At 31.3% G+C, this 27549-nt stretch overlaps 1 protein-coding gene across 1 annotated transcript in view; it reads left to right on the top strand.

Moving 5' to 3' along the window:
- LOC106460283 (mediator of RNA polymerase II transcription subunit 23-like) overlaps positions 1-27549 on the top strand; it is a 92158-nt gene that overhangs the window by 5203 nt on the left and 59406 nt on the right. The window contains 11 exon segments of the mRNA XM_013919975.2: positions 1870-1989; positions 7116-7240; positions 8120-8231; positions 10296-10400; positions 15650-15754; positions 15891-15960; positions 19482-19529; positions 19532-19593; positions 20737-20832; positions 23136-23339; positions 26555-26641. Of these exon segments, the coding sequence (XP_013775429.1) occupies positions 1870-1989; positions 7116-7240; positions 8120-8231; positions 10296-10400; positions 15650-15754; positions 15891-15960; positions 19482-19529; positions 19532-19593; positions 20737-20832; positions 23136-23339; positions 26555-26641 (1134 nt within the window).

The raw sequence follows: 27549 nt of genomic DNA, 5'->3' as shown, positions 1-27549 counted from the left end.
TATACTTGTATTATATTCCATCCTTTTCAATTTTCTGTACTTCTGGGTGAAGAGAATACCTGTTCTGGATGTAGTGCGATGTTCCTCACTTTGATACCACTTCTCGTGGTACATATTTGTTTTCTGCAGATGCTTTCTGTCCTCATCGGCCCTCCGCCTTCTCAATGTGGGATTCTAGCTATTAGTGTCAGTGGAGGTATGTATGTATGTTTTGGAAATTATTATTTTACTAAACTGAAAATGTATTTCCAAACATACTTACCTCCACTGACACTATCCCTCCTGACTAAGAGCTAATGTTAGTGATCGGAATGAGGTAAGTTGTGAAAAAGTGATTTTATTGTCTGCATACAATGCTTACATGGAGTACTTGCATAGAGTGCGTGTGAAGGCCAGCATAAAGTTTTGCAAGTTAGATATTGCCGAGGGCAATTAAGTGGGGTATATAAAGACTGGAGTAAGTGAACACAACATTAGATGGCAAAAATGAAGATCAAGAAATAGCTATTAGTGTCAGCAGAGGTAAGTATGTTTGGAAATATATTTTCAGTTTAGGAAAATGATAACTGAGGAACCTTTGAATGTTTAGAACTATCTCCAAGTCAGTATTGAAAAGTGTCAAATTTTGCACTTGGAGGATGGAACTTTATAAAAGGCTTAGGTTATGTGCAAAAATTTAAATGTTGTTAGAAGATCCAATTAAATTTACTATTTTTGTCATCCACAGTCATGAATAGCTGCTTGACTTGAAACAGAAGAAAAACAACCTCAAGTATTCAGTTTCCAACTCTTTCAAAAATCTATTTTTTGGTATATAGAGTATGTGAACAATACTCTTAAAACAGTCACTTTCAGCATTCAGAAGCTTACCTTTTTTCATAAATATTTTAAAACTGTAATCTCCCAAGAGTGTCTTCCATTTTGAGTAGTCATATGATACCATATTACAAGATACCAAGTGGCAACACCTCCAGGGTTTTGAAGGAATGAAAATGCTTTACACATTGTACATGTGGTGTATAGGAGAAATGTTAACAAATCAGTAAGCTGTCATGATACATAAAAAGTACAGTATTTTATCCAAATATCACAGTACCATTTCTAAGTCAACTGAATCAATAAAGGAAGTATATATATATATATATCTACAGTATTCAAGTAAAACTTCTACTGACCTTTGCTTTTTTTTGGGAAGGGGGTCCAAAAGATGGCCAGTTTAGAAAATGAAATTAGTTCTTCATTAGTTTGGGTGCCTCCTCTTGGAAAAGTAACTGTCAAGTTGAAACATTGTTTACATAGCACATACAATTCTATAGATCACCTAGAAACAGTAACCTTTACATTAAACCAATGACTTTCAAATTTTTGCTAGGAGTGTCATGAGAGTTTTACCAAGCAAAGAATAATTAAGAACAGTAAAAAAATGGACATTCTTGTCTGAACTCTTTTAGTATCCAAAAAATGATCTTATTTTACTGTATTTGTCATTCCCAAGAAAAATACACAAGAGTTTAATGTCATTAGCAAACTCCACTAATAAGGAAAAGCAGAGGCCCAAGTAGTGTATACGTTGTTTTCCCTGTACATCTTGTTTCTAGATACTTTTAAAGTAAGTCATTTAGAAATAAACAAAGTAAATTATCTTTCCCATGAAAAAAGAAAGAAAAGATTATCAAATATAAACAGGTTTTTACTTTGTAAAATTTAACTTTGGCTTATTATTCATAAGTACAATGTGCTTGCATTTGTAGTAAATGAGAAATTGCAAGTCTCACATTAAAGTACTCAATATGTTATGTGTAGTATAATAGTTCATCTAATGTAGCTGTTATAATTAAAAGGTATATTTTTGTTTTATACTGAAACCAGCAATCTGAAAGTCTTGAAGAAGCATTCAATTCATTTATCATCCACTCCCCTGGTCAGGAAAAATGGAAGATGAAAGCATATGAAGATGGATTGAAGAACTTGTTTTCTAATATGCCTCATGTATGTTACTAAATCATTGAACTTGGTAGCTCAAATTGTTCATTGGTACTATGCTTTAATTTGTTTATAGTTAAAGAAATGGTTTCCATTACAGTACTTACCTCCACTCGCAAGATTAGCTATTCTTGTTCAGTGCTGCCCTCTATATGCAAACTTTTTCTTTACTCATGCCACAAGCCTTCCGCTCCCCCCTAATTGGAATTGCAAGATCCCAACCTGTCTCTCATGCAAATCATCATGTGTCACATTCTCACCAATAACAGCATGATATGCTCACATGACGTATGTGATTCCCTCTACAATCCTCTACCAAACTATCACTTCTTGTTTGGCAACGCTTGTGTTTGAATGTTCTCTTTTGTTTGTTTAATGCTTCACATTTAACTTTATTTCTTCACGAAGTGGTTGTTTTTCAAATTAATTTGCTTTCATTCAGCCTGTTTCTTCTATCAGTTAATTCTAGTCGCCTTATTTCCTGCACTCAAATTTGGTGAAGCTTTCGGTGCAATGAATTCTGAAGTTAATGTTACCATTTCGGGGGTTACGCCAGCGATCAGCATTTTTTTCTCAGGCTACGGGTGTGGGTGATCCGACAGTGGATTTATCTTTTTTTTTTATATATGCTGGGAGATCGAATGTTACAGGGGACAACCTTTGTCCTCAGACATTGCCCAGGCTGATCCTGTGCAGGCTGATGTGGACTTCGGTCATCTTTTTCCACCTCCAGATTTTGCCATTCTTTCCCATTTCCAACCTGATGAGTCTACTAGGCCTAATGCTGTCTTTATGGATTTTCTCTCTCAGGTTTGTGATGTTTTATCCCTTTTCCCTATTTCTTATGGATCTCATCTTTCCTTACTGCATGAACAGTCTTCCCAACCTTTTTTGGTTTTTCCTTCTCACCTTATATTTTGGTTCATACTGATCACTTTCCCTCACAATTAAGCACGGGGATTAGCATACCATGCCCCCTGTGGACTTCAGATCAGTTTGCACTTTCCTGTCATTGTGCTGACTATCCATTTTTAGACCAGTAGTTGTTAATTTCATTATTGCCTATTTTGGGAGTGACTCCTGAATCTATCAGTCTTACCCATGCCTGATATTCTCGTTTGTGTCTTACCCTTACAAATCTATTATGTTATCTTTCTTCCATACACCTCCTATCTGAGGCTCTCCAGAGAAATTGAGGGGTTTTCTGGAGATACCCTTTGCCCTTCTCTACTTCACTTTAGCCCGCATGTTGTCCTCGGTTCTGGTGTTACATACATGATTTCTTTGTTGTTTGGACCTTAAAAGTCCTGATACCGTATTAGCTCGGGTCCTTTTACCCTTGATGTATCTTAGGGACTTAGCTGGTTCCATATGTCCATCTACCATGGAAGTGTACCAATGCAAGTGGAAGGTATTCTGTCCTTGGTCTACAATTAGGGGGTTTCCCACTGGTCAGCCTACTGTGGCTCGTGTAGCAGAATTTCTCACCTGGCTCTTTGACTGTGGGTTTTTGGTCTCCTTGTTTTTGGGATATGGGACAGCCTTATCCTATACCTTTCATTTTTCCTGATACCGTAGAGTTTTTACTTCCCCTGTCCTTACCATACTTTTGCATTCTTTCCAGATACGTCACCCTCCCAGGTGACCTAACATTCCGGATTAGAATGCTAACGTGGTCCTCCATTCCCTTACTTTACCTCCATTGAACCATTTTCCTTGTGTTCCTTGTTTCATTTTTCCATTAAAACATATTTCCTTCTTCTCTTAACATGTGGACATCAATGGTCTGATTTGTTTGCCATTGATGTTTCATGTACCCTTTATAACCCTACCTATCGTATCCTTTATCTAGATCATTCCTTTCTCCCGATGACCTCACCATCTCGGGAGGGTAGTTCCTCCTTTCTCATATTTCCCTTCTCCTCATTTCCCATCTTTACCCTCAGCTGGATCCGGATAGACTTCTGTCCCTGGTCAGGGCTCTTCATTGTTATATCATATCTGACACCTCAGTTTCTCCCTTGCTTCTCGTCTTTGTCATCCCATGAAGGAGTCTGCAGTCCAGAATGTGGACCACACCCAGTATGTTCATCTCCCACTATCTCCATCATATTGCGGTTTCCTCTTTGTCGGGGTTTCATCTACCACCTGTGGCTGTTCATCAGACTTCGGTGTGGCTGTAACTGGTAAGTTTTTATTCATACTTTTTTCAGGGGTCTTTCTCTATTCCTTTATCCCATGGATTCCACTTTGTGGTGAGTGGTGCCTGACCAGGTATTCTTAACTTGAAATCTGCACTGTCCAGCCATGTTGACTTGCACTTTATCTTTCATGGCTTCTTATGTTCACCGTTGAGGTTGGGTGTTCCACAAGATCGCTTGTGGGTTCATGACCTTGTATTATTTTGCTTTATAAACATGCCCGTCCAAAACCATACCACCCATGTACTGCATGGGTAAAGCAGAATGGAACTGCTGACCATCCTTACCATGCCTGGAGTGAATAACTCGGTATGGTCTGCTTTTCAAAATAAGGTTTTGTGGTCACCCATCACACTGTCTCAGTTGATGACATTCCTCCAGACTCTCCACCACATTGTCACCCTCCTTTCTTTGAGTGGAGTATGGGAGTCCTTACTACTTTCCAAGTGCAAGCTGCTGGGGTGGTTGACCATGGAGGTACCCTGCTGAATGAGTTCCACACAATAACCATTCAGTTACAGAGTAGGGCAGTGGTGTTCTGCGAGTGTAGATGATGTGATATCCTCCTATTTGCGATAATCAATGACAACGGAGTGAGATGTCACAATGCAGTTCTCCCCTCGATTGGAAGCCCTTATCCTACCCTGGCATAGATGTCAGTACCTCGCAGTTGACTCTAAATCCAAAACCTGCCTGCACAGGTTTTGGATTTTCTATCTTACTCCCTCAATCTCCTCCATCTGTTTTGTGGGCCACAGCAGTGGTACATGGGATTGTTCCGGTTCTGTCCTTGTCTATCACTTGTCCTCTCTTCTTACGAGGATGTTATTGCCATTTGCATGATCCTGACCCGTTTCACAGTTGGAGGAGTTGATTGAATGCGATAGACACCCTTTTGTTACCGGATGTCAAGTTCCCAGATCAATAGCTCAGAGCTAAACCTTGTGTCATATCTGGGAATCAGAGTGGTTCTCATTTCCCCAATTCTTGGGTTTCAGGTGAAGACTGTATAATCCTCATCCTACCCTTGCATGGACATTAGTGCCCCATGGGCAGGTTTTAGATATAGTTGACTTACCAAGTACAGTCTGCTTTGCCCTAGCCACTCTACACCTAGAGGTGCATCCTTTGTTTGCCCACTTTTCTCACTGTGAGATTGAGTGACAGTATATTTCTAGGGTTAGGATCACTTTCCTGCCACATTCATTCCCACTTGGATATGCTCTCCTCATTTTCTGCTCTTATATCGTACACATTCCACAGTTGGGTGAAGAGTATACCGGGCTTAGAAGTGGTGCGATTTCCCCTTATCTGATCTTCATATCTGAATCTCTCATTTCCAAGGGTATCATTCAGATGCTTGGGGGGGGGGGGGGTAATTCTGTCATTCCCTCACACTGGTCCCTCCTCCTTATCAATGTGGGATTCTAGCTAATCTTGTGAGAGGTGGTAAATACAGTATCTGAAGTTACAATTTTCCTATACTGAAAATGTATTTCAGATAGGTACTTTCCTCTTTTCACACTTCCCACCCTTACTTCCCATATTTTTCTAGTGCTGACATCTTCTGTCAAACTTCAAAGTGATAGTTCAGTAGAGGAGCATAGAGGGAGTCACGTGCATCATGTGAGCATGTCATGCTCCTATTAATGAGAATGATGATTTGCATGAGAGACATGTTGGAATCTTGCAATTCCAATAGGAGGAGCAGAAGGCTTGTGCCATGTGTAAAGAAAAAGTTTGCTTATAGAGGCAATACTGAACAAGAATAGCTAATCTTGTGAGTAGAGATAAGTACCTATCGGAAATACATATTCAGTATAGGAAAATTATAACTTTTCTATGTTGAAAAAGAGTTTAACTATTTGGATTTCTATCACATATGAACACTTGCTAAGAGACACAGTGACACAGAATAAAGATACATTTACACTTTACATATATATGTATATGCCAATGTAAAAAAACATATTCTAATATCATTAACATTGATGTAGTTATTCTTCATTACACATAATATATAAAATATAGATAATAAGGATGACCCTAACTCAGGTGTTTTTCTGATTTTTCAAATTATAAATTTTTTTCCAAATCAATTGTGGTCAGGAAACATTTAAATCTGTTCTTAGTCTGAAGTATGCAATTTTTCAGTTCTTGTTATAAAAAGCTTTCATTTGAGAAAATATATTTTATTATTGAGGTGTTGTAACATGAGAAAACAGTTTTATAATGCATACATGTAGCAATGGCATAGAAAGTAAAAATATGTATGGAGCTTGCTGAGTAACAAGACACAATGTTTGGAATTCAGATATACTAGTTGAATATTCTTAAAAAGAAATACATACTGTTCTCTGGTATAATAGATTGCATAAAAGATGTACTAGTGTATCTTATCAGATGTAATATTATGATACTCCTACTGATATTATGCTACACTCTGTTTAACATAAATTTTATATTTGTTAGGCATAATTAAAACCAAAATGAATTTCTTTTTTTTTTTCACAACTTACTCATTATACTATTTATGTATGAACTGAGCATAGATACTAAAGCCTTACGGTATGGAAGTTACAATAAATCACTTGAAAGGTAAAAGAAAAAAATGTTTGGACAGACCAGGTCAAATATGATTCATGGAAAAATGAGAACACTAAAGCTTTGGCAGTACAGGGGGGGGGACAACTAAAAAAATTGCAAGTTTAGTAAACTTTTAAAAATATATATAATTATAATATAGATACAATATATTTATAAACCACATTGCTAAGTTCTGGTGGCATTCAGCAACTTCACCAAAGAACATGTTAACCTGTAATAACATTGAATGCCACTGAACTTTTTCATTGCATTTATTTGTAGGTAATAGGTTTGTTATGTTTTTTTGTAAAATGTATTTATACTGGAGGTTTATTATTCCTGCAGGATTCGGTTGAATCAGCAGTGAAACAGTATGTTAAAGATGTATCTGAACTAAGCAGTCAGAGACAGGCAACTCTTCTTCTTTCAATGCTTGAATTTGGTGTATCATCCAATCTTCTTTCCCCAAAGTAAGCATTTGTTTTATGTAAAATATGCCAAAACTGAGTGAATGTATTAAGTAGTGTCAGCAATAAAATTTAATTTTGATGAATTTATAAAAGCTTATTAACATTGTTTGTTATGGTTAACTGGAGGATGCTACAAACAAGTTGACTTAAAATTATGTAACCAGAATGCTGATAGAAATCTATAAAAACATCAAGATACAGTCTCTAAGCCTTAAAGATTGTATTTACTCTTTGATATGTTGTGAAAATGAATAGACTAGAGCTGGGCAATTAGTGGAATTTGCCAATCAATTAGTAAAAAACAACTGACCATTATTCTTCAGTGAGATGGCAAAAAAGCAACTTATAGCACTAAAAATCAGGTTTCATACTTGAAGTGAGAAGAACATAGATAGCCCATTGTGTAGCTTTTGGCCTAACAACAAAGAAACATAATGGCAATAATTTGATTACTTGGATAGTTGGAATAATTGGAAATCTTAATTTGGATTGGTTGATTATTTTTGGAATCTTGACATTATTCAATTAAACTGAACAAACTTGAATTAATCAAAAATCATATTTGCAATAATTTAAATATTGGATAGTTGGAATAATCAAAAACACTAATTTTGATTAGTTGATTATTTTTGTAACATTAATCATAATATTGATTACTAGATAGTTGGAATAATTGAAAATAGTAATAATTGGAAACACTAATTTTGATTAATTAAATGTTTTTGTGACATTAGTTGATTGTAATTTCAGCTAATCAATTATAAACCAAGTTAATTGCCTGACTCTAGTAGAAACAAGTACTATGCACATATATTACTTGAATTGTAGTGATATATACATATATATATATATATTTTTTTTTACTTGACTCATTGACAGACTTGTCTGTGAGACATTGCTTATCTGTGAAAAACTCCAGTATCAAAATGAACATTTCTGGCTACAGACTTTTCAGTTGGTGAGAAGAATCATCTCTGGAGTTGACTATAAGGTATAAAATACCCAAAAATAGTTATGCTAACAGAAATAAGTATTTATGTAAATGTAAAGTTAAGAAAAAAAAATGAAATTTTGTTTTGTGTTGGTGGTGATACTCAAACCTAAGAACCACAGTGGTATTAATTCTATTACTGGCATTTCATCCTAAGTTTTATTCAGCAAGAATTTACACTAATTTTATAGATTGTATGACTAATTGTATACTGATATTTTAAAGTTACATTTCAGCATTAAAATTAAGTGAATAATTTAAGGCTTAAATGAAAAAGTGGTAAACAGCCAAAAACATTAGACCCCCTTTTGGAGCCCAGTTAATGCAGAATTGTCAAGGGTGTTAAAATAGCATTACTGTAGCTGTTCTTTTTTAGCTAATTATCTAAACTCATTTTCTCTAGAGCAGTAATGTGTTAAAAACACACTAAATCACTATAAGGTACTGGAAACTGAACTGTTGGGCAGTAGCATTCATTAAGGATGCAAAATAATTGAGTGAATTTGGCTAATGTTGCTTACATAGCATAAAAAGAAGGGACATTTGGTTCGCAATTTTCTGTTGGAACTGTTTTATTGATTCTTCGCTTGTAAAATTCAATTGTAAAACATACATGCACACAATTTCTTGCAATTTCGTTGAATATAAGGTTTTTAGAGAAACAAAGTAAAATTTATAAGTACCAAATTTAGCATTCTTAATATAAGTTAAACAGTGGACTAGATTTAGTGGGGCATTTAAATTTTTGCATTATACTTTTGAGAAACTGATGAACATGTGTAGGAAAAGGAAGATGCACTGCTTTGGGTATATAATTATATCTCGTGGAAAGTTGGAAGAGATTCTTATGGGTAAAATTGAAGGAGGAAGTGCGATAGGCAGGCAGAGACTCATGAGCCATTATTATTAGAAAATGGGTTTGCAATGAGAAGCTTGAATTAGGAAAGTTGGTGCAGGCAGCAAGGAATAGAGAACAATGGAGAACCATAATCATTAACCCTCAGAAGTGTGCTTTAACATTAAATGTAGTGTGTAATAGTTAGATCATGTTTTGGCATTATTTAATCACAATTAAAAATATAAAATAATTTCAGTACTAATATTAGATTGTGTAAGAGAACGTGAAAATGTTTTGTTTCATCGCTGTTGTATTCTTAGTTAATGAAGATAAAAATAAGTGCTTATTAAGTTATTATTTTCAAACACTTTGCACATTGTTCTTAAATCTACATGAAAATTATTACTGAATGATTATTATTATAAAAAAGAACATATCTTTGGTAGAGATTTAATATTAGCAGTTTGGCCAATTCACAATTAATCAGTGCCATTTGATTAATTAATTCAACAGTACTAACCTTAAGTAGCTTGATGCCTTGTGAATAAAATACTTGTACCTCCACCTTCCCAAATAAAAGTTTACAATTATGTAGCCATCTTATGGAATTTATGTAGTTTTAAACATAGGTATGGAATGGTATGGATATAGTGAGTTAAATGAGGAAGTAGTATTGTAGATGGTGCAATTTGTATGCTTTTATGTTCTGTTTTTACTAGTTAAGTAACACAAAGTCTTGAGTACTTAAAATGATATAATTCCCAAATGAAGAACACTATTTGAATTTATTGAACAGTCAACATCTATATTTTTTATCCCATGAATTCATTTGTTGGAGAACCGTAGCCAGCCACAATAACAGTGTAATTTGTTAAGGAATAATACTGTTACATTGCTCCTTTAGGCTAATGACTAATTCAAAAGAAAATATCTTTCTTTTATTTACATTGTCATTAATTTGCATTTTAGTATGAATCTAGTGCTGTTGGTTAAATTGAACTTTATATTATTGGTTAATATTTAAAATTGAGTGTTTTTTACTAATAAAAATTTAACTAAAGCTTGGTTTCTTATCTCTGTTTCCATTGTAATTGGTGCTGGTTATCATTATTTGGATGATTATTGATTAATCAGCATACCTCTACTTTTTGTGGGATACTCATCGACCCCAAGTGTGGTTTTGGAGTTCAGTACAATGTCAAAAACGATACATGTTTTTTTTTAAGGGTGTACGAGATTTGCTGAAAATTATTCTTGGGAAAGCACATACATCTATAATCCCATCCAATATTAATGTGTCAGTACTAAATCAACTAAATGCCCTTCAGCAGGTAAGAATAGTTAGCTTTTAGTCTGTGTGGTTTTTTTTTATTAATTAGTTTGTATAATCTTTTTTTAATTTCTTAATAAAAACCTGGTTAGCGGAATAACAAATGTTGGGAATGACATAAGTACAATATATTTCAGATCAAATGATATGCACTTAATAACTTTCTTGCTATGGGCTCAGTCAATTCAACCAAGTTTGTGTCCCCAAACTGACCATCAGAGTTTCCATACTATAACTTTTTATATGTTTTGTGTATATTCACAAAGTTTGGTAAGCTTCAAGTGCAAAGTGATTTCTATGTTAAGATTAAAAATACTTTTCTTTCACTTAAAATTGTAAAATTTCAATTAATATTATTTGTAAAATGTCCTAATTAAAAGCTAAAAGTGTTTTTTAAGTAAAACTATGTATTTTATCCTTTATTTTCTCTACCATAACTATACCCATTCGGGCAATTTGACCGACCTTGTAATCGCCATATATTAGGAAATAGATTAAAATTACCTTTTTTTCTTTCTATAATGACTGCAAAGTGTAATTGTTTATGCTAAATTGCTTAAAGCTCATAACAATGTACATCTGTCCTTATAACTGCATCTAACTAATGATTCCACCATACAAGTTGTAAATCACTCAGTGAATCACTCAGCAGCTCTCGTTACCATATTGATTTTTGTAATGCATAAGCTGCTCACAAGCATACCTCGTGAATAATTTTTATTTATTTTTTCTCATTATCTTACCTAATCTAACCTTATATATTTTAATAAGTTTCTACTTTTTATATTTTAATTACTTCTATAATAATAAATAAAGATTACATATGAAAAACAAGAAATATAGTACTTACTTGGGCCTTTTTTTTCATTGCTCATGACTGTTGAAGAAACTTAAGCCTACTTTTTATACTTATGATACTACTACGCGAATTAACTTATCTACTTAGATAATGCAGAATAATAGTATGTAAAAAGCCAACAATGTCCTATAACTGTCATAACTTTTCTGGTTTTCTAACTATACAATAAGAGCCTTTAAAAATTCATCTAAGCTCGTTGATGGGATTCCCATAAGAATAAATATTAAACTAAATTTCGAAATAGACAATACTCTGTACAGAAAAGAAAATGTAATATAATATGCCTTTTGATACATTACAGTTTGGGCTTTCTATTGCTTATAAATAATGTAGTATAAAATATCAGAGAAAACTATTCGCAATTTATGAAAGAGTGCCTGAGTAATATATATAATGAATAATTTATGTTAAATTCCTTACTTCTTGGAAGGGTGATAAATACCTTAAAGAAGAGGGAAAAACCTAGAGAGCAAATGTCACAATTCTCATAGTGGGGGAGATTTTTTTAAATAATTCCTTATAAAATTAGGAACTTAAAACTTATATTGAAAACTGATTTATTACCTACATTTTGTTGCCAAGTTTTAATCCTATACAATGATAATAAAATAGGTTTATTAAATTTTGAATGTAACTCTCTAAAAAGTCATAACATTTGCATTTTGACCTGCTGATAGTGAGTGGGTTAATGAAAGTTTTCATGTTCAAAGTATGCAGTTTGAAAATATAAACTAGTTGTGATCTGATCTGGAAACATTTCTCAGTAGTGTTGTTTATAAAAATTTATAGCAAATAAAAAACACCAAAACCTCTACTTTTGTGGGTTGACTCTGTGGTTTTATAGTGTATTCAAATTCAGAGTAAAAGTTGAAATACCAAGTTTAAATTTTAGGTCTATTTTGTTTTGTTTTTTATTATCTTTATGTACTTAAATTTTCAAGCATTTGATTCATATTATGTATACATTGACTCACTGTTTATCTATCTAATGCTGTGTTTAAAAAATGTTAGGTCTGAAATATGTAGCTACTAAAGAAACTTCTCAGTATTCAAAATTTTATGCCATTAACCCTCTCATAACAGGTAAGTCAAAGTGTGCCTGTCTCGAAGTTTCAAAATTTAATTAAACTACTTTATTATCAATGTATACAAATAAATATGACATCTAAACATAGTTAGTAAGTCAAATGTTAATGTCATATAAACTTAAAAGTTCTTAATTTTATTAAGAAATATTTAAAACAATCCTCAATCTCCCCTTGTATGAGAATCGTGACATTTGTTCTCTAGGTCTTCTCCTTTTTCTAATTTATTTACCACCATTTTCTGAAGTATGGAATTTGACATAAATTACTCAATATATATATTTCTAAGGTAAAGTCTGATTTTTATAGTCTTCAATCTTATTTGTTTATGGAGTCATAAACTAGAAAATCAGACTCACTTTTAACATCCACCTGTCACGTCCTCTCTTTCATAAATTGCAAATAATTCACTCTGACATTTTATACTACATAATTCATAACCCATAGAAAGTTAATGTTTTAATCTATTGAATGGTGTATAATGCTGAATTGTTTTCACTACAGAGTACTGTCGATTGTGTCTTCAGTCTGAAAGTTTATCTCGAGTTGTTGAGGTCAAGCAGCAAAGGAAATTAATTTAAGTCTATTTTGTCTTACTAAGAAAGCCATGCAAATTATAATAGCTAAAGAACATTGTTTGCTTTGTACACTGTATTATTATATGTTCTTAGGTGCATTATTTAAGTAAATAAAAACATTCAGTAAACATTATAAGTCTTTCACATACAAAAAAAATCATATTTTTAGTGAAGTATTTTTAATAAACTAAAAAAAGATTTGTCCTTGGATATATCGAGTATTTGTTTTGAATAGTCCGTGTGCAAAGTAATTTTCGTGTTAAGATTAAAAATATTTTTCTTCATCTCAAAAATCTCAAATTTCATTTGTGGAATCTCTAAAACCTTCTAAATGTTTCAAATGTTTGTTTTCAGTAAAGCTTTATATTTTATCTGTTATTTTCTCTAACATGACTCTATATGTGATTGGTCAATTTGACTGACCTTGTAACCACCAAAAAAATAAAAATAAATCTAAATTACCCTTTTTTTCTTTCTAGAATGACTTCAAATGTAACATGAAACTACACTCATTTATCCTAAGTAGCTTTAAACTTGTAACAGTATACATCTATTTATAATTACATTTAATTGTTTTATTGCACTTTGAACTACGTCTAACTTCTATTCATGCCATTATAAATTATAAATCACTTGGAGAACATGTAGCTCGTGTTACGCTATCCAACTACCTTATCCACGAGCTACTCCGAGCCGCTTGCGTACGTGCCTTTTGAAATATTTTTATTTTATTATTATTATTTTTACCTAATCTAACCTTAACTAACCTAAAGAGATCCTTATTTTTACATTTTAATTACTTTTATAATAAAAAATAAAGAATAAACATGAAAAACTAGAAATAAAGTACTTACCCAAGTATTCTTTTTTTTTTTTGTCGACTATTGATGACACTTACCCTACTTTTGTATACTAATGGTAGTAGTGAATTAAATAATTTTATTAAATAATGCACCAAAGAACATAGAATAATAACATGCAAAAAGCAGACAATTTCCTCTAACAATTAAAGTTTTTCTGCTTTTTAACTATGCGACAAGAGCCATTACAAATTCATTCAAGCTAGTTGTTAACTTTCCCGTGGGAACCAAGGCTGTACTATAAGTGAAATTGATGATTATCTGTTCAGAACACAACGTAATATAATATGTCATTTGATAGGTGAAAACCTTGGCTTTCTATTGGTTATAGGTAATATATGTAATTAAATATAAAGGACAACTATTAACAAATCCTGAAAGAGAGGGTGTGGCAGGAGGGGTCTGATTTTCTATTTGATAGCTCTGTGACCAAACAGAATTGAAGGCTATAAAAATTATGGTTTGTCTGAGCAACAACGATTTTATAGTAAGTAATTTACATGTAATTTCATAGTTACTGGAGGGGTGGTGGATAAAATAGAGAAGATATCTAGAGAAAATGTGTGGTGTGTCAAGATTTTTTTAAATATGGCCTAATAGAATTAAGAACTCAAAACTTATATACTATTAAAATATGGATTATTAACTAAGATTTTATGCTATACTAATTGGTGTAACATAAACAAAAAGTAGTTTAGTAAAATTTTGAATGTAAGACACTAAAATCTTATGTCATGTGCAGTAAAGGATACCTGTGGTGATAAAGTTAACACTTTGCACTGGGAACAGTCAACACTCTGACTCCATGTATTTACAGATAAATTTGAAATAAATTAACTTAATCAGATAATCTGATTTTTAATGTGCAAAATACTTACAATGCTTAGTAAAAGCTTGCATAATTTTGTAAAGATACAGTAAGTACTTTCATAGTTGAGATGAAAATGGTACTAAACATTCGATTTCAAAATATCCAGTGCATACTTCAGTAGAGAAACAACCTGTTAAGATCCTTTGCTTATTTTGTCAGTGGTTGCCATATTGACAAATAAACGGTCAAGTCAGAAAAAGATTTAATCGATCCTTTCTTCACTTTCAGTGAATGTACATGGAACTAGAAATGTGCCTATTATATAAACATGAACAGATAACATCTGGCCTAGTGAAGTGACAATAAATGTTTCTATATACAAAAATAGGTTATTTTTCTGGATAGATTTTATAGGTGATAGCCAATCTGGGATGAGAACATAAATTTAAGTAAAAGCATGACAGAGTGAGCAGATTTTGAACAAAAAATTTATAAACAAAAACTATACAAAAACACATACATACAAGTGGACGACACAGTTATGTACCCAAATATATTGTTCAATTTGGATGGCCCTCCAGTAGGTCAGCAATAAGTTTGTTGGTTTACAAAGCTGAATGTGATGTTCAATTCCTTGTGGTAGACATAGTACAGATTCCCATTGACTAGCTTTCTGCCAAAAACAAGAAAAAAATGATGTTGGAAAATATTTTAATATGTTACTTCTAAAGGCATATAAATGCAAGTCCTGGACAAGTTTGATTCTAATGGGATGTTTCATGTGTATGAATTATGCCTAGAGCATGGAAACAGTCAGCTCTGTACTAAATAATGCATTTCTTTTGATGTTACAGTGTCAGTTTATGCACCATTGTTGCATACCTCTGAATATGCAAAACATGAGAGTTAAGCTTCTTGTGCTATTTTGAATATTTAAGAATTTTCATTATAAATTATTTTTTACTTATAATTTTCAGTTTGTTGAAAAAGTTTCAGAGTTGAAAAGCCTGGCATATTGACTTTATTTCACAAAGCTCCTTTTTACACTCTGCTGTAGGTAATGGAACATATTTTTGATCGAAATGCTAGTCTACTTCCAAGTTACTTAGTCCTTGATGAGGTTCAGAAGAGGCTATGCCCAAAAGGTGGCTGGCCACATTGGGTAAGTTCTATAAGTTGTAAGTGTTTGAAAATAAAATAGCCAAACTGTATTACCAGTCTTTCAAACAAAGCTTTTTTTAAATAAAATATTGTATATAATTTATTCATACAAAAATTTCTTCCTTTTCCTTTTCCAGAAATTTTCTAAGCTAATATCATCATTTATAGATAGTTTCCAGCCTACTGCGCAGATGGTGTCAGTCACACGTAAGTGTTTCTAGTGTTACTTTTGTCTTAAACTGAAAATAAATTGTCAGAATTATATTAGTTTTGCAAAATTTTTGAATTCTAGCTCATTTCAACTAACTGAATACTAATTTATACTATTTGAAAATAATGTTTCCTAAGATTTTAACAACAAAGTTTGAAATTTACATGTTGTTAAGAAAGTGATACTGTTGTATTTGTTAAATTTTTTTCTTTATATTTTATATAATGTTAATCTTTTTTTAAAATAAAATTTAATGATTAAATGTAATTTTTTTTCAATCATTTAGATTGCATCATTTGTATTTTAAATTTGCTCTAGCCTGAAAACAGTCTTATGAGCACCATGCTAACAAACTTATGCTTGATGAGAATTTCAGCACCAGAGTTGAAAATACATCTCAAAAACATATGCAAAAATGTCTGAATTTTATGTATAACCTCACATTCATTATAGGTTCAAAAAAAGTATAATTGCTCAAAATATTTGCTTTAAATCAAGTGCTAGTGTTATTTTTTGAACAATTTAAATGGATTTTAGCCAATCAGAATACTATCACTTACTTTAGACAGCACTAAAATAGTAACTTACTATAAACTTGTTTCATTTTAAGAAAAAAAAAAATAGTTGAGATATGAAATATTTTAGCAACATCTATATACTTGCAAAAGCTACATGATAATAGGATGAATGATAGTAGAATAAGCTTGTTTTTGTATTTGGTCTTTTTGTAATTTATTTTTTCTGCTGGTTTTACTCATTCTCTTCTTATAAGAAATTAAAAAAGGTTGACGTAAATAGCAAAAGTTTTTAACAAAAATCCAACAACATCACACTTGGTAACATTTGAATAGCTTATTGTCTTAATTAAAAACAATCATAAAAGGTAAAATAACCTTAACCATGCAGGTAGTTAAGAATGAAAGCTTTTATTTGCCTAAAAAGATCTGTATATAATTGCTGCTTGGTTAATTTTTAAGTGATGATAGAAGATAAAAATCTATACTCATGCATCACCTAGCGATTGTTGTAGAGTTGTTGCTAGGTGATAATTTCCACTGTATCTTGCTGAACTTGTCACTAGTAACATCTTATCCAAGAAGACCACCAGTAATGTAGCCAAAAGTTTGCATAAATAAATAAAGTATTATTTACATGGAGAAGTATTGCAGAACTTTTCTTAATAAAAAAAAACCTCAAAATTAAAAAAAAATATTATTTTTTATAGACAATTCTATAAAAATGAGGTTGTTTCCAGTTTCCAAATTACTAAAATACAATAACTTACTGTACAGAATAAAAAGTGGTAAAAATCCCAAAAAAACTGGAAAACAATCTCATACACTCTACATGTTTCGATGTATACTATTGCATCATCATCGAAACATGTAGAGTGTATGAGATTGTTTTCCAGTTTCATCAGGTTTTTTTACCTCATTTTTATAGAATTGTGTATACAATAATCGCTGTTTGAGTTTTTAAGATTGAACATTACACACGTGCCAAAACATTTTTTGAAAAAAAAAGAATCTAAAATGATGTTTAATATTTATTAGAAGAATTGATATTCCTTGTAACTTGTACATAAAATATATAGATTATGGCAGCTGTTCCATACTTTTGTCCTCCTGAAACAATGCATTATAATTTCTGAGTATCTTTGAAGATTATAGATTGATATCTTTTTAATCAGTTTTTTAAAACTAATAACACCATTGTGATAAAGAAATATTGTTTCTTTGATATCTCAAATAATTCACTATAAAAGTGTTTTAACATAGACTGTAGTGTTAAAGTTTAATCTTGTTTTATATGATATGGGATAGCTTTTAACATAATTACATATAATGGCCAAATTTTATAATTGTACACCCAGTTTGCTGCCCAACAAGGTAGTTGTCTTAATTTTACACATTACCAAAGAATTATTTTGCCAAAATATTTTTGAACAATGCAGGCTTATTGTATGATTTCTTTAATTCCATTTTACTTTTGCTTGTGATATATTTTCATCTTCCCAAGTACCACAAAGTAAATTTGTAACAAGTTGCACTGTTAAGATGGAATCACCAAGTAAATCAGTACCAACTACCACAGCTAAGTTGGAATCACAACATAAATATATACCAAATACCACAGCTAAGATGGAATCAAAAGTAAATATGTACCAACTACCACAGCTAAGTTGGAATCACAACATAAATCTATACCAAGTGACACAGTTAAGATGGAATCACAAGACAAATCTGTATTACAAACTATGGTAATCGTAAAGTGGAATCGTAAGATAAATATGCCTTTATTGTATTTTAGTAATTTGGAGATGAAAATATATCACAAGCAAAAGTAAAATGGAATTAAAGAAATCATACAATAAGCCTGCACTTTTGTATTTTAGTAATTTGGACAGATTTATCTTGTGATTCCATTTTAGCTGTGGTACTTGTTACAGATTTACTTTGTGTTATTTAGGACAGATTTACCTTGTGATTCCATTTTAGCTATGGTATATGGTAAAGATTTACTTTTTATTTCACCTTAGCTGTAGTATTTGGTACAGGTTTCACTTGTAATTCCATATTAACCATTTGTTTAATATTTTTTTTTTCATTTCAGTGCTTGCTTAACTTTTTGTGCACTTGTTTGGTAATCAACATTTAATATGGTGTATTAAATAATACTTTTATTAATACCTCTTTAAATATATGTGTGGAAAGATGATCTTGTTTTATTTGTTTGTACCTTGTCACATAAAAAATAATAGCTTGAATAAAATCATTTCTCTGTATAGGTTAGATTAAAGAAATGAAAACAGTGTTCTTCAATAGAGTTTTAGAAGTTATGCAAGGAATGCCTTAGTAGTGTCTTATTTTTTATTGCATTATACAATTTAACTATAGATTATGAATAATAGTTAAGGAGGTTCTAAGATTGGGAATAATAGTGGATAAGCTAGTCATTCTGTTAGTTGTATCTTTTTAGCCTCCAAGTTCCCACAGAAACAATTTTTTTTAATGGTTAGTTTAATAGAATACCGTATTTTTTGGTGTATAAGATGCACTTTTTTACCCCAAAATTTGATGTCAAAATCTGCTTGCATCCTATACACCAAAAGTATGAATATAATATATATGATATACACAACCATGTGTAAATATACTTAAATAGACATGCATAGTTTAGTTCAATTGAATGTGTTATTTATAACAATAGTAGTTTTTTTCTTTTAAAAAACATAACTATTTATAATACTCCCTAAATAATAAAAAAATAAATTATACTAATGGAGTTAGTAAAGTTAGTATAGTAAAGTTTTCCCCAAAACTTTGTCTTCAAAATAAGGGTGCGTCTTATATTCCGAAAAATATGGTACTTTTTTTCTTTGGCAGCAGAATTCTGTAGTAATAACACTTGTGTGGTTGAGTCATAACATTCAAAAGTAATAGATGTAGTATTACAGTTGTGTAAAACAGAAACCAGTAGCCTCCATTAGTCTTGTTAGTATTTTATTCAACTCCAGGTCGATCCATGTTGCTACCAGTTGTTGGACATTCAGTTGGCTTGGACATGTTTGGAAGCTTGATCCAACAACTGCAAAGTTTTCACTGCGAGGTTGTCTTCCATTTAGAAAGGTAGGCAGACCAACATTCTTAATGACAGAAAAAAAAGGAAACTAAAAAAGTGTAAAAGAAAGTTCTATTAAAAGTTTATAATATTTATTGTAAATTTGTCGTAACAGTACTGAAATGTTGAACTATATACTAACTTTGATTTTAGCAAGGCCATGCTTCAGTTAGCCAAATGTATGTGTGTTTTGCTGTTGTCCAATTAAATAATAGGAGTGCATTTTGGTTTCTTGATTATTTACTTGGTATTAACAAATGCAATTATAACTGTTAAATGTATATTACTTGAAAATTTATATAATTTTAATTTTAAAAGATCAGGTAACACATATAGTTACTAAAATCAGTTGCCCATACATGCTAACTTAATATATTATATATTATGGAACATTAACAGAAAAAAATATCAGATATATTCTGTATCATTACTCTAAAGCAAAAAAAAAATCAAATTTAAAACTATTAGAAAGATTGATATCATAAACATATTACATCAATGATAAGCAATGCAAGTCTTTCACAATACTCTGTATATTGCACATTTTTTTTAAACGGAAAGTAAATTTTAAAAGTTTGTTACTTAAAGTGTAGATTAAAATAGTAACAGCAAATGATAAAAAAAATGAATTTTAAACTTTTGGCTCATTATAGCATATTTTTTTAAGATAATATTTTTAGAAAGTCAGTAATATCAACTGGATAAGATATATTTTATGCACACTTTGTTAGAGGTAATACAAGAAAAGTGAAAATGTTATTAAGCATGGTGTAGGTCAAGAACTTTAGCAGAACTCCTTTTGTTTTTGGCTAGAAGTAAAAGCAAATTGTGGTTTTAATGTTGAATTAAGTGAAATAAAACTGCATCCACATTTTTTAAACATAATGACTGTTTTAAAATTTAAAGTAATCTGACAGCTTCAATCTGCAATTCTAAGTATAATGCTCATGCCTTCTTGATTTTCTTAAAACAGTGGTCTGAATCATCTACAGATGTAATTTTTAACAAACATTAATTATTTATCTTTGCTTTTTATTGTCAGAAATGACTGTTAATGGTGTTTTTAGTTTCATGTTTAACAATAAGATTGTTTTGTAATCAGATATGTTGTTCATCCTATGATATATATTTATTCAACTTTGTTATTCTAGGACTTGCTGATTCCCCAAACAGCACTTTTACAGTATGTTCTAGAGCAGCCTTACTCACGAGAAATGGTTTGTGCAATGTTGGGACTCAGCAAACAGGTAAAGCATTTATTTCAAAAGAACTGACTTGAAACTTCTGTAACTGGTCTGGCTCAGACCACTGACCCACTTTATAGTGATAATGTATACCTACCATTATTTATGAGATTATATATAAACATGTTACAAAACTATACAAAGTGACTAAAAGTGCACTTCTCAAAGATTTTCACACATTGCTACTCACCTTCTAGTTTCATATATCTTTCTGTTGATATATTAATTCTTGACTTCAGACACTTCAATTTGCTTATAAACATTTCATATCAAGTAGAATTATTACAGAATTATAATGACTTTTAAGCAGATAGATATTGAAGTTGTTTATTTTGAAAATACACTGTTATACTTTTATAAATTATAACAATAAAGCTCAATTCACAGATTTCATTTGATTTCATTCAATAAAAGAAATTCTGAATTAATAAACCAAACTTCAGGGCCATCAGGCAACTTTATCAGCCATGTTTAGGTTTACCTCATATGCTCTTGTCCATGTTATTTTGTTCCTTCTGCATTACCCTTCCTTTATTCAAACTTTTATCTTTTCCTGTTCATGTTGGCGTGCAGACATCATCGTTCTGATGTGTTTGCAGTTGATGTCCACCAAGTTTTATTTCATAGTTCCTACATTCTCCTCTTTTCCGATCATTACTTTATGCCCAAAACTTTGGCTGCTTGAGAGGGAAGTTCTGTATTCACACCTATTTCCTTTCCTTCCTTAATCCACCTTTATGACTGTTCTGATCTCGACTGCCTCCTCAGGGCTCTCTGATGGTATATGCATACAAAGCTCCCTTCTGTGGTTCTCATTTGTTTATTCCTTGGAATCCTAACCTCTCCCATTACTCTTATGGGTTGGATTCACCTGGCATCTTTTTCATATTTCTTCCCATCAGATCTGTCATTTTACTATGTCCCTGGCTATTCATTTTCATCTTCCCTTGGACGATATCAGCATACATACTTTTACATACATCTCCTTATACTTTGTTTCTCTGTGAGTGATAAGTACACAATTCTATTTTCTTTGCAGGGGCCTTTCTTGTATATGTGGATCCCACTTTGTAGCAAGTGTTGCCTGAACAGGTATACTTAGTCCTAAATCTACACTGAAAGACTGGTGCTTATAGGACATTCCTTCCCTCTAGTCTTACACTGCTAAATTAGGGACGGCTAGCGCAGATAGCCCTCGTGTAGCTTTGTGCGAAATTCAAAAACAAACAAACAAACTAATTTTTGATGCTAAGTTTATGATAAAGTTTGTTTAATTAAATTTTGAATGTAACTGTAAAACATCAGGACGTGCACTTTGACCCCCCATCTGTAAAGTTAGGGTTAATAAGCAAAGTTGAATAGAAAAAATAGTGGAAAGAGCTAAGTATATTAGTACTTCTGCAGAGTCCCTGAAAATGTTCTGCTTCAAGAATAAGTAAAACCAAAATAAGAGTAACAAATATTTTTATTTCTTGCTTTTGAAGTTCATGTGTCATGCTGTATTGTAGCCTACAGAGTTCCTCTTGAGATTCATGGCATGCGCACATTTTATTGACGTCACAACAGTGCAAATTGCAACATTAAGTCTCCCTTATGTGATGTCATTTTAGTGTCTACTGACTGACAGACAGACAACACACTACTTTGTAGTGGTATAAGTGGTTAAAACAGGTGACCCCTCCAGGTAGCCTTCAACCCCTTTTTCTGGAAAATTATTAATATTAAATGTAATTTCTTAGAAAGAAATTTTTAAAATTAAGTTAAATAGTTAGATTTTTCATAATAAAATGGTAAAATCTTTTAATTATTGGTCTATGAAATTGAAACATTATCAGTTGTTTGAGAACTGCATAACACTTCACAAAAATATCCTACACAGCACTAAATTATAAATAATTTTTGGAAGTGGAAAATGGACTCACTGATCTGGAGTAACAAAATCAAAGTTTGGGTTTGAGTTTTTCATTTATTTGCAAAAGAGAACTCATCTAGATATTGTTTACCTCATTAGGAAGCTTTTATAATGCATTTATTGTTGATATGTTATTAGGTTAAAATCATAAATAATGCCAAAATACTATAATTATGATATTAGGTATCAGTAATCATTGAAAATTATAATTTAGCATTGCTTGAAAAGTTTTTCAAATGACTGGCTGTAGTAGTTGTTTGACACACTAGAATTAACCTGCTAATTTATCCGTAATAGGTCTCTGTAACTATCTTATGGTTAATAAAAAACACATTCAATTAATTGGTTTAATCTGCTTTATTTTGTACAATTAATGTACTTTTCTGATTTTCAGTACAAGCAAAGTTGTCAAGCTCTTGAGGAACAGTTGGTGGAATTACTACTTGTTGCAATGGAAAGATCTGAGAATGAGGCAGACAATAATGAAGACTGGACTTCCACTCAGTTGCTGTGGCAACACCTCTCATGTCAGCTCATCTACTTTGTTCTTTTCCAGTATACAAGCTTTCCCCAGATGGTGCTGTCTTTACATGATAAGGTGAATATGACAATCATATAACTATAACCTGGTTAATTCAAATATACTTGAAATGTTCAGTTCTTCAATTTTCATTTTCTTTTCTTACTTACACACACATTTTTCATTTAGTGTCCTTCAGGTATCTGAATTAAAAGAATGGGTTAATCCTCTTCAGACTGGTATTAACTGTGAATAAATTTCATCAGCTCTACATTAAGCAATAACTTTGGGCTTGTGCATATAATACCTTTAAAACTTTTGGAAAATAAGTCAAAACTGTACCAATCAAATCTAATAAAGGCGACAAGAGAGCAAAGTTTTAGACCTGATGAGACAAAAGCAGAGTTTATGTGTATTGCAAATAATGGCATGTCCACTTGAAATTCATCTTCTGTATAAGTTGCACTGATATACATACACTTACCCTAACATGCAACTGGTTTTTTGCAATACACTGCTCTCCTAATATGATTTTTATATTTACATGTGAGGACCTACCTTTTTTAAAAATCCTGTCTACAGTATAGGCTATAAAAGTTATGATTTGAATGAGCAATATCTATATTATAATGAGTAATTTATGCTAAATTCATTACCTCTCAGAAGGGTGGAAAATAAATTAGAGAAGAGGGAAGAATTAGAGAGCAAATGTCACAATTCTCATACTAGGAGAGATTGAGGATTAATTAAATATTTCATTATAAAATAATTTACTTAAAACTTATTTAATACTAAAGTTAGATTTATTAACAATGTTTTGATACCAAGTTTATTTGTATGCAATGATAATAAAGTAGTTTAATTAACTTTTTAATGTGACTCAGTAAAACGTCCTGACATTTGTAGAAAGGGATACCATATAGAAAGAGTTAGAAGTGGGGGAGAGAGAGACATTTTTTTTTTTTAATTACATTGAAAGTGGTATGGTGCTTGATTTTTTGGTAAGTTTAGGATTTCTAATGAAATACAAACCTAGTTATAAACTGTATCATTATGCAATATGTGCATAACTGCTGACCAAGGAGCCATGTTTCATACACGATTGGCGTTACAGCCTACTAGTTACAAATAATACATCATAAGTTAGTCCCTTTTTTAAAAAGAAGTGGTGCAATAAAATATCTTCTAAAACCTTAAAACTAATATTAATATTTAGTACTTGTATTATTCTATCTTATACAATAAACTTATCTTTGTCCTATACACCTGTTTCAAATTGCAAGAAATAGAGAACACAGTGGGCCTCTCTGTCCTTTTCAGACATTTTACTGTATTGATGATCACCATTTCTCTATGTATCAAGCTACCACAGTGAGAGCTCTTGTATGCCGAAAATGACCTACCATTTATTTGAACAAAATACACATGGAAATCCATTAAGTTAATTTATTACCTTTCATTATCACACAAACAATACAAAACCTTTAATAACTTCCATTATATTATAGCATGCAGATTAAGCCTTCATGGTGTACTAACTAAATATTTGGGGATTTACATTCCATATTAGATTAAAAGTGAGATCTGCAGCAAATAGATTGTAAGGATAAAATTATCCCAGGTTTTAGATAATATATTTATGATTTTTGTCAGCTTAAAACATGCTTACACCTGTTTTTGACATCACCAACTTTAAAAATGAACTATTTTTGAAGCATTTGAGCTAAAAATAAGAAGCAAACTTTTTAAAAATCTTCAAATTTTTTTATTTATTTCATCCACTGATAAGTTGTACCTGTGCATGCACGAAATGTAACAATTCCTACCATCTAAAACAATAATCACAGATAGCCCATTGTGCAGCTTTGTGCTTAACTACAAACAAACACAGTAGGGTGTAAAAAGCGATAATTAGGGCTAACAGTTTTTATTTTTTTATAATTATTTCATCCAAAACACCTTTTAGTAAGTCGTATATGAAAAGAAAATGTTATATGAACATTTCAGTTATAATTTTTTATTTGGAGGTAATATGAGGGAAGAGATGAAAAAAAACTTTTCAAAACATGATTTTGTCATTTTTTTCTCCTGTAAAAACTCAAGATACTGGTCTGTGAAGGGTTAATCATACTGTTGTTTAGCTTATGAGACCTTAATCGAGTTAATTTCCTAGCTCTACTCACAGGATATAATGATTTTTTTTGCATGGAGGGTGAATATATAAGCATATTGTTACCATACATCATGAACAATTCTATAATTGCTAGTTATTAGTTATTTTGAATATATTTTAGGGCAGATATGCATTTTTCATAAGTAAATCATTTAGATTGGGTTTGTCACATTAAACTAGTGAGTTTATGTGCAACTTTCTAGTTGCCCTTTCTCTCTCTCTCTCTCTTTTTTTAGTTATTTTGATAAATAAAAAGTGAAATCACTATATGGAAAAAAATACAACCAGATGCAAAAAAAAGTGGTTCAGTGTTTTAGTCAGAAATAAACAATTCTAATACTGTATATAACATCAATTGTATATAGCTGATTAAATCAGCACTATATAACAGTGATGGAAGTTTGTATAAAAACCGAAACCAAGATGTATTTTATGAGATTCTTACCTACAAACAAGAAAAGTTTGTCAATTGCCAGGCCTTGTTATTATTTATTAACTTGTAACATAAAATATCTGTGATCGTAACACCTAAAAGCATTGAGGATATTCCATGTATCAGATACAATCCAAATGCAAATATCAAGCAGTAGCTGCTCTAAAAGATCACCTTAGGGGTTAGGAGTTGAATGCATTGACCCACAGTGTCACAACTCCTACTGCCTTTTTCTGTCTGCAGCCAGTTGTGGGAAAGGTAGTCACCTCTAATATTTTGGCGTGTTATGAATTAATAAATAATGACAAGAACTGGCAATGGATGGATTTGTTTGAGGTGGAAATTTCATGATAGACATCTCAGTTATAGTTTTTATATATATATAAACTACAAGATCCACATGGTTTTGAGATAAAATACATGAATCTTATTTTAAAATAACCATTATAGCCATCATAACAGCTACTTCACCTGCAGTTAAGTTCATAATAAACAATCTTAGAAAGGTAGAAAAAGCTGAGTTATTGTTATTTTTATGTACTTTAAAATGGCCTGTTTTAATTTTGTAGTTATTGAATAGATGGATTTATATAACCTGTGTTAGTAAAATTTTTATTAGTAAGGTTATGTCATAAGACAGTCCAATTGAAGAACATGTCTAACACATTGTTTTGAATATATATGTAGTTAGCTGGAAGGAATCTGAAGAAAGGTCGTGACCATCTAATGTGGGTTTTATTGCAGTTTATATCAGGAAGTATCCAGAAACACCCAGTACGTTTTTATTATTAGTTAACTTTTATAATAACAAATTGCATAATGTGTTACCCTTGCTTAGAAACTTGAGTCTATGTATATGTGTGTGCAAAGAACATGTTGAAGTATGTTATAAAAGGTTGTGATTATCAGAAGTAGCTTTTAATTTGATATTAATTATTTTTATCAAGAACACACAACGTTGGTTTATTTATATATTTTTTAACTTTTTGGTTATCCTCTCAACTAATTTGTGTCTTTTTATGAAATAATTAACTTTTAATATATGTCTTCAAGATATTTTGTTATTGTGGTTATAAATCTTAATTGATGAATGAGGATTAGGCATCTTTAACCTTTTCTAGACTGGAGGGATATTCCCCAATTTTTTTTTTTTTCCTTTTCACAGTGGTAACATTTAAAATATCTGATAACCAGTCTGTCAGTTTGACAGACCCCAGTTTTGTTGGTTACACAAACAAACTGCAGAATAAAGTTGCACAAATGTGGTAAAGTATATGTCATGTAGCTAAGAACATCAATTATATCTTGTATTTATATGATTTTTGGCTTTTAAATTGGATGAAAATTCACTGTAAAACACTGTTTTATGCAAATAGTAAATATACTTTTCATTATCTTAGATTTCTCTTTTTATGTTATTAGATTTTAAATCTAAAAAAAGGTTCAATATTTGTTCAAACTTATTATTTTGTTCAAACAGCACCTTTCGAAATTTATGGAAGTTTGTATATGATCCTTGGTCTACACAATGTAATATATATATATATATATATATATATAAGAAATGTAGTAAACGACCGAGGTATTTGTTTTATTTATTGTATTGATACTAAACGTACTATTACTTTATATACTCCAATACTAATTTTAACTTTTAATTCTTCTAAGTTAATTTATTTATT

This window comes from Limulus polyphemus, unplaced genomic scaffold (genome assembly GCF_000517525.1).
Source record: "Limulus polyphemus unplaced genomic scaffold, Limulus_polyphemus-2.1.2 Scaffold33, whole genome shotgun sequence".
In the NCBI taxonomy this organism is placed as follows: Eukaryota; Metazoa; Arthropoda; class Merostomata; order Xiphosura; family Limulidae; genus Limulus; species Limulus polyphemus.
Note: the sequence above shows the minus strand (reverse complement) of the source record. Positions and strands in the feature narration are given on the sequence as shown.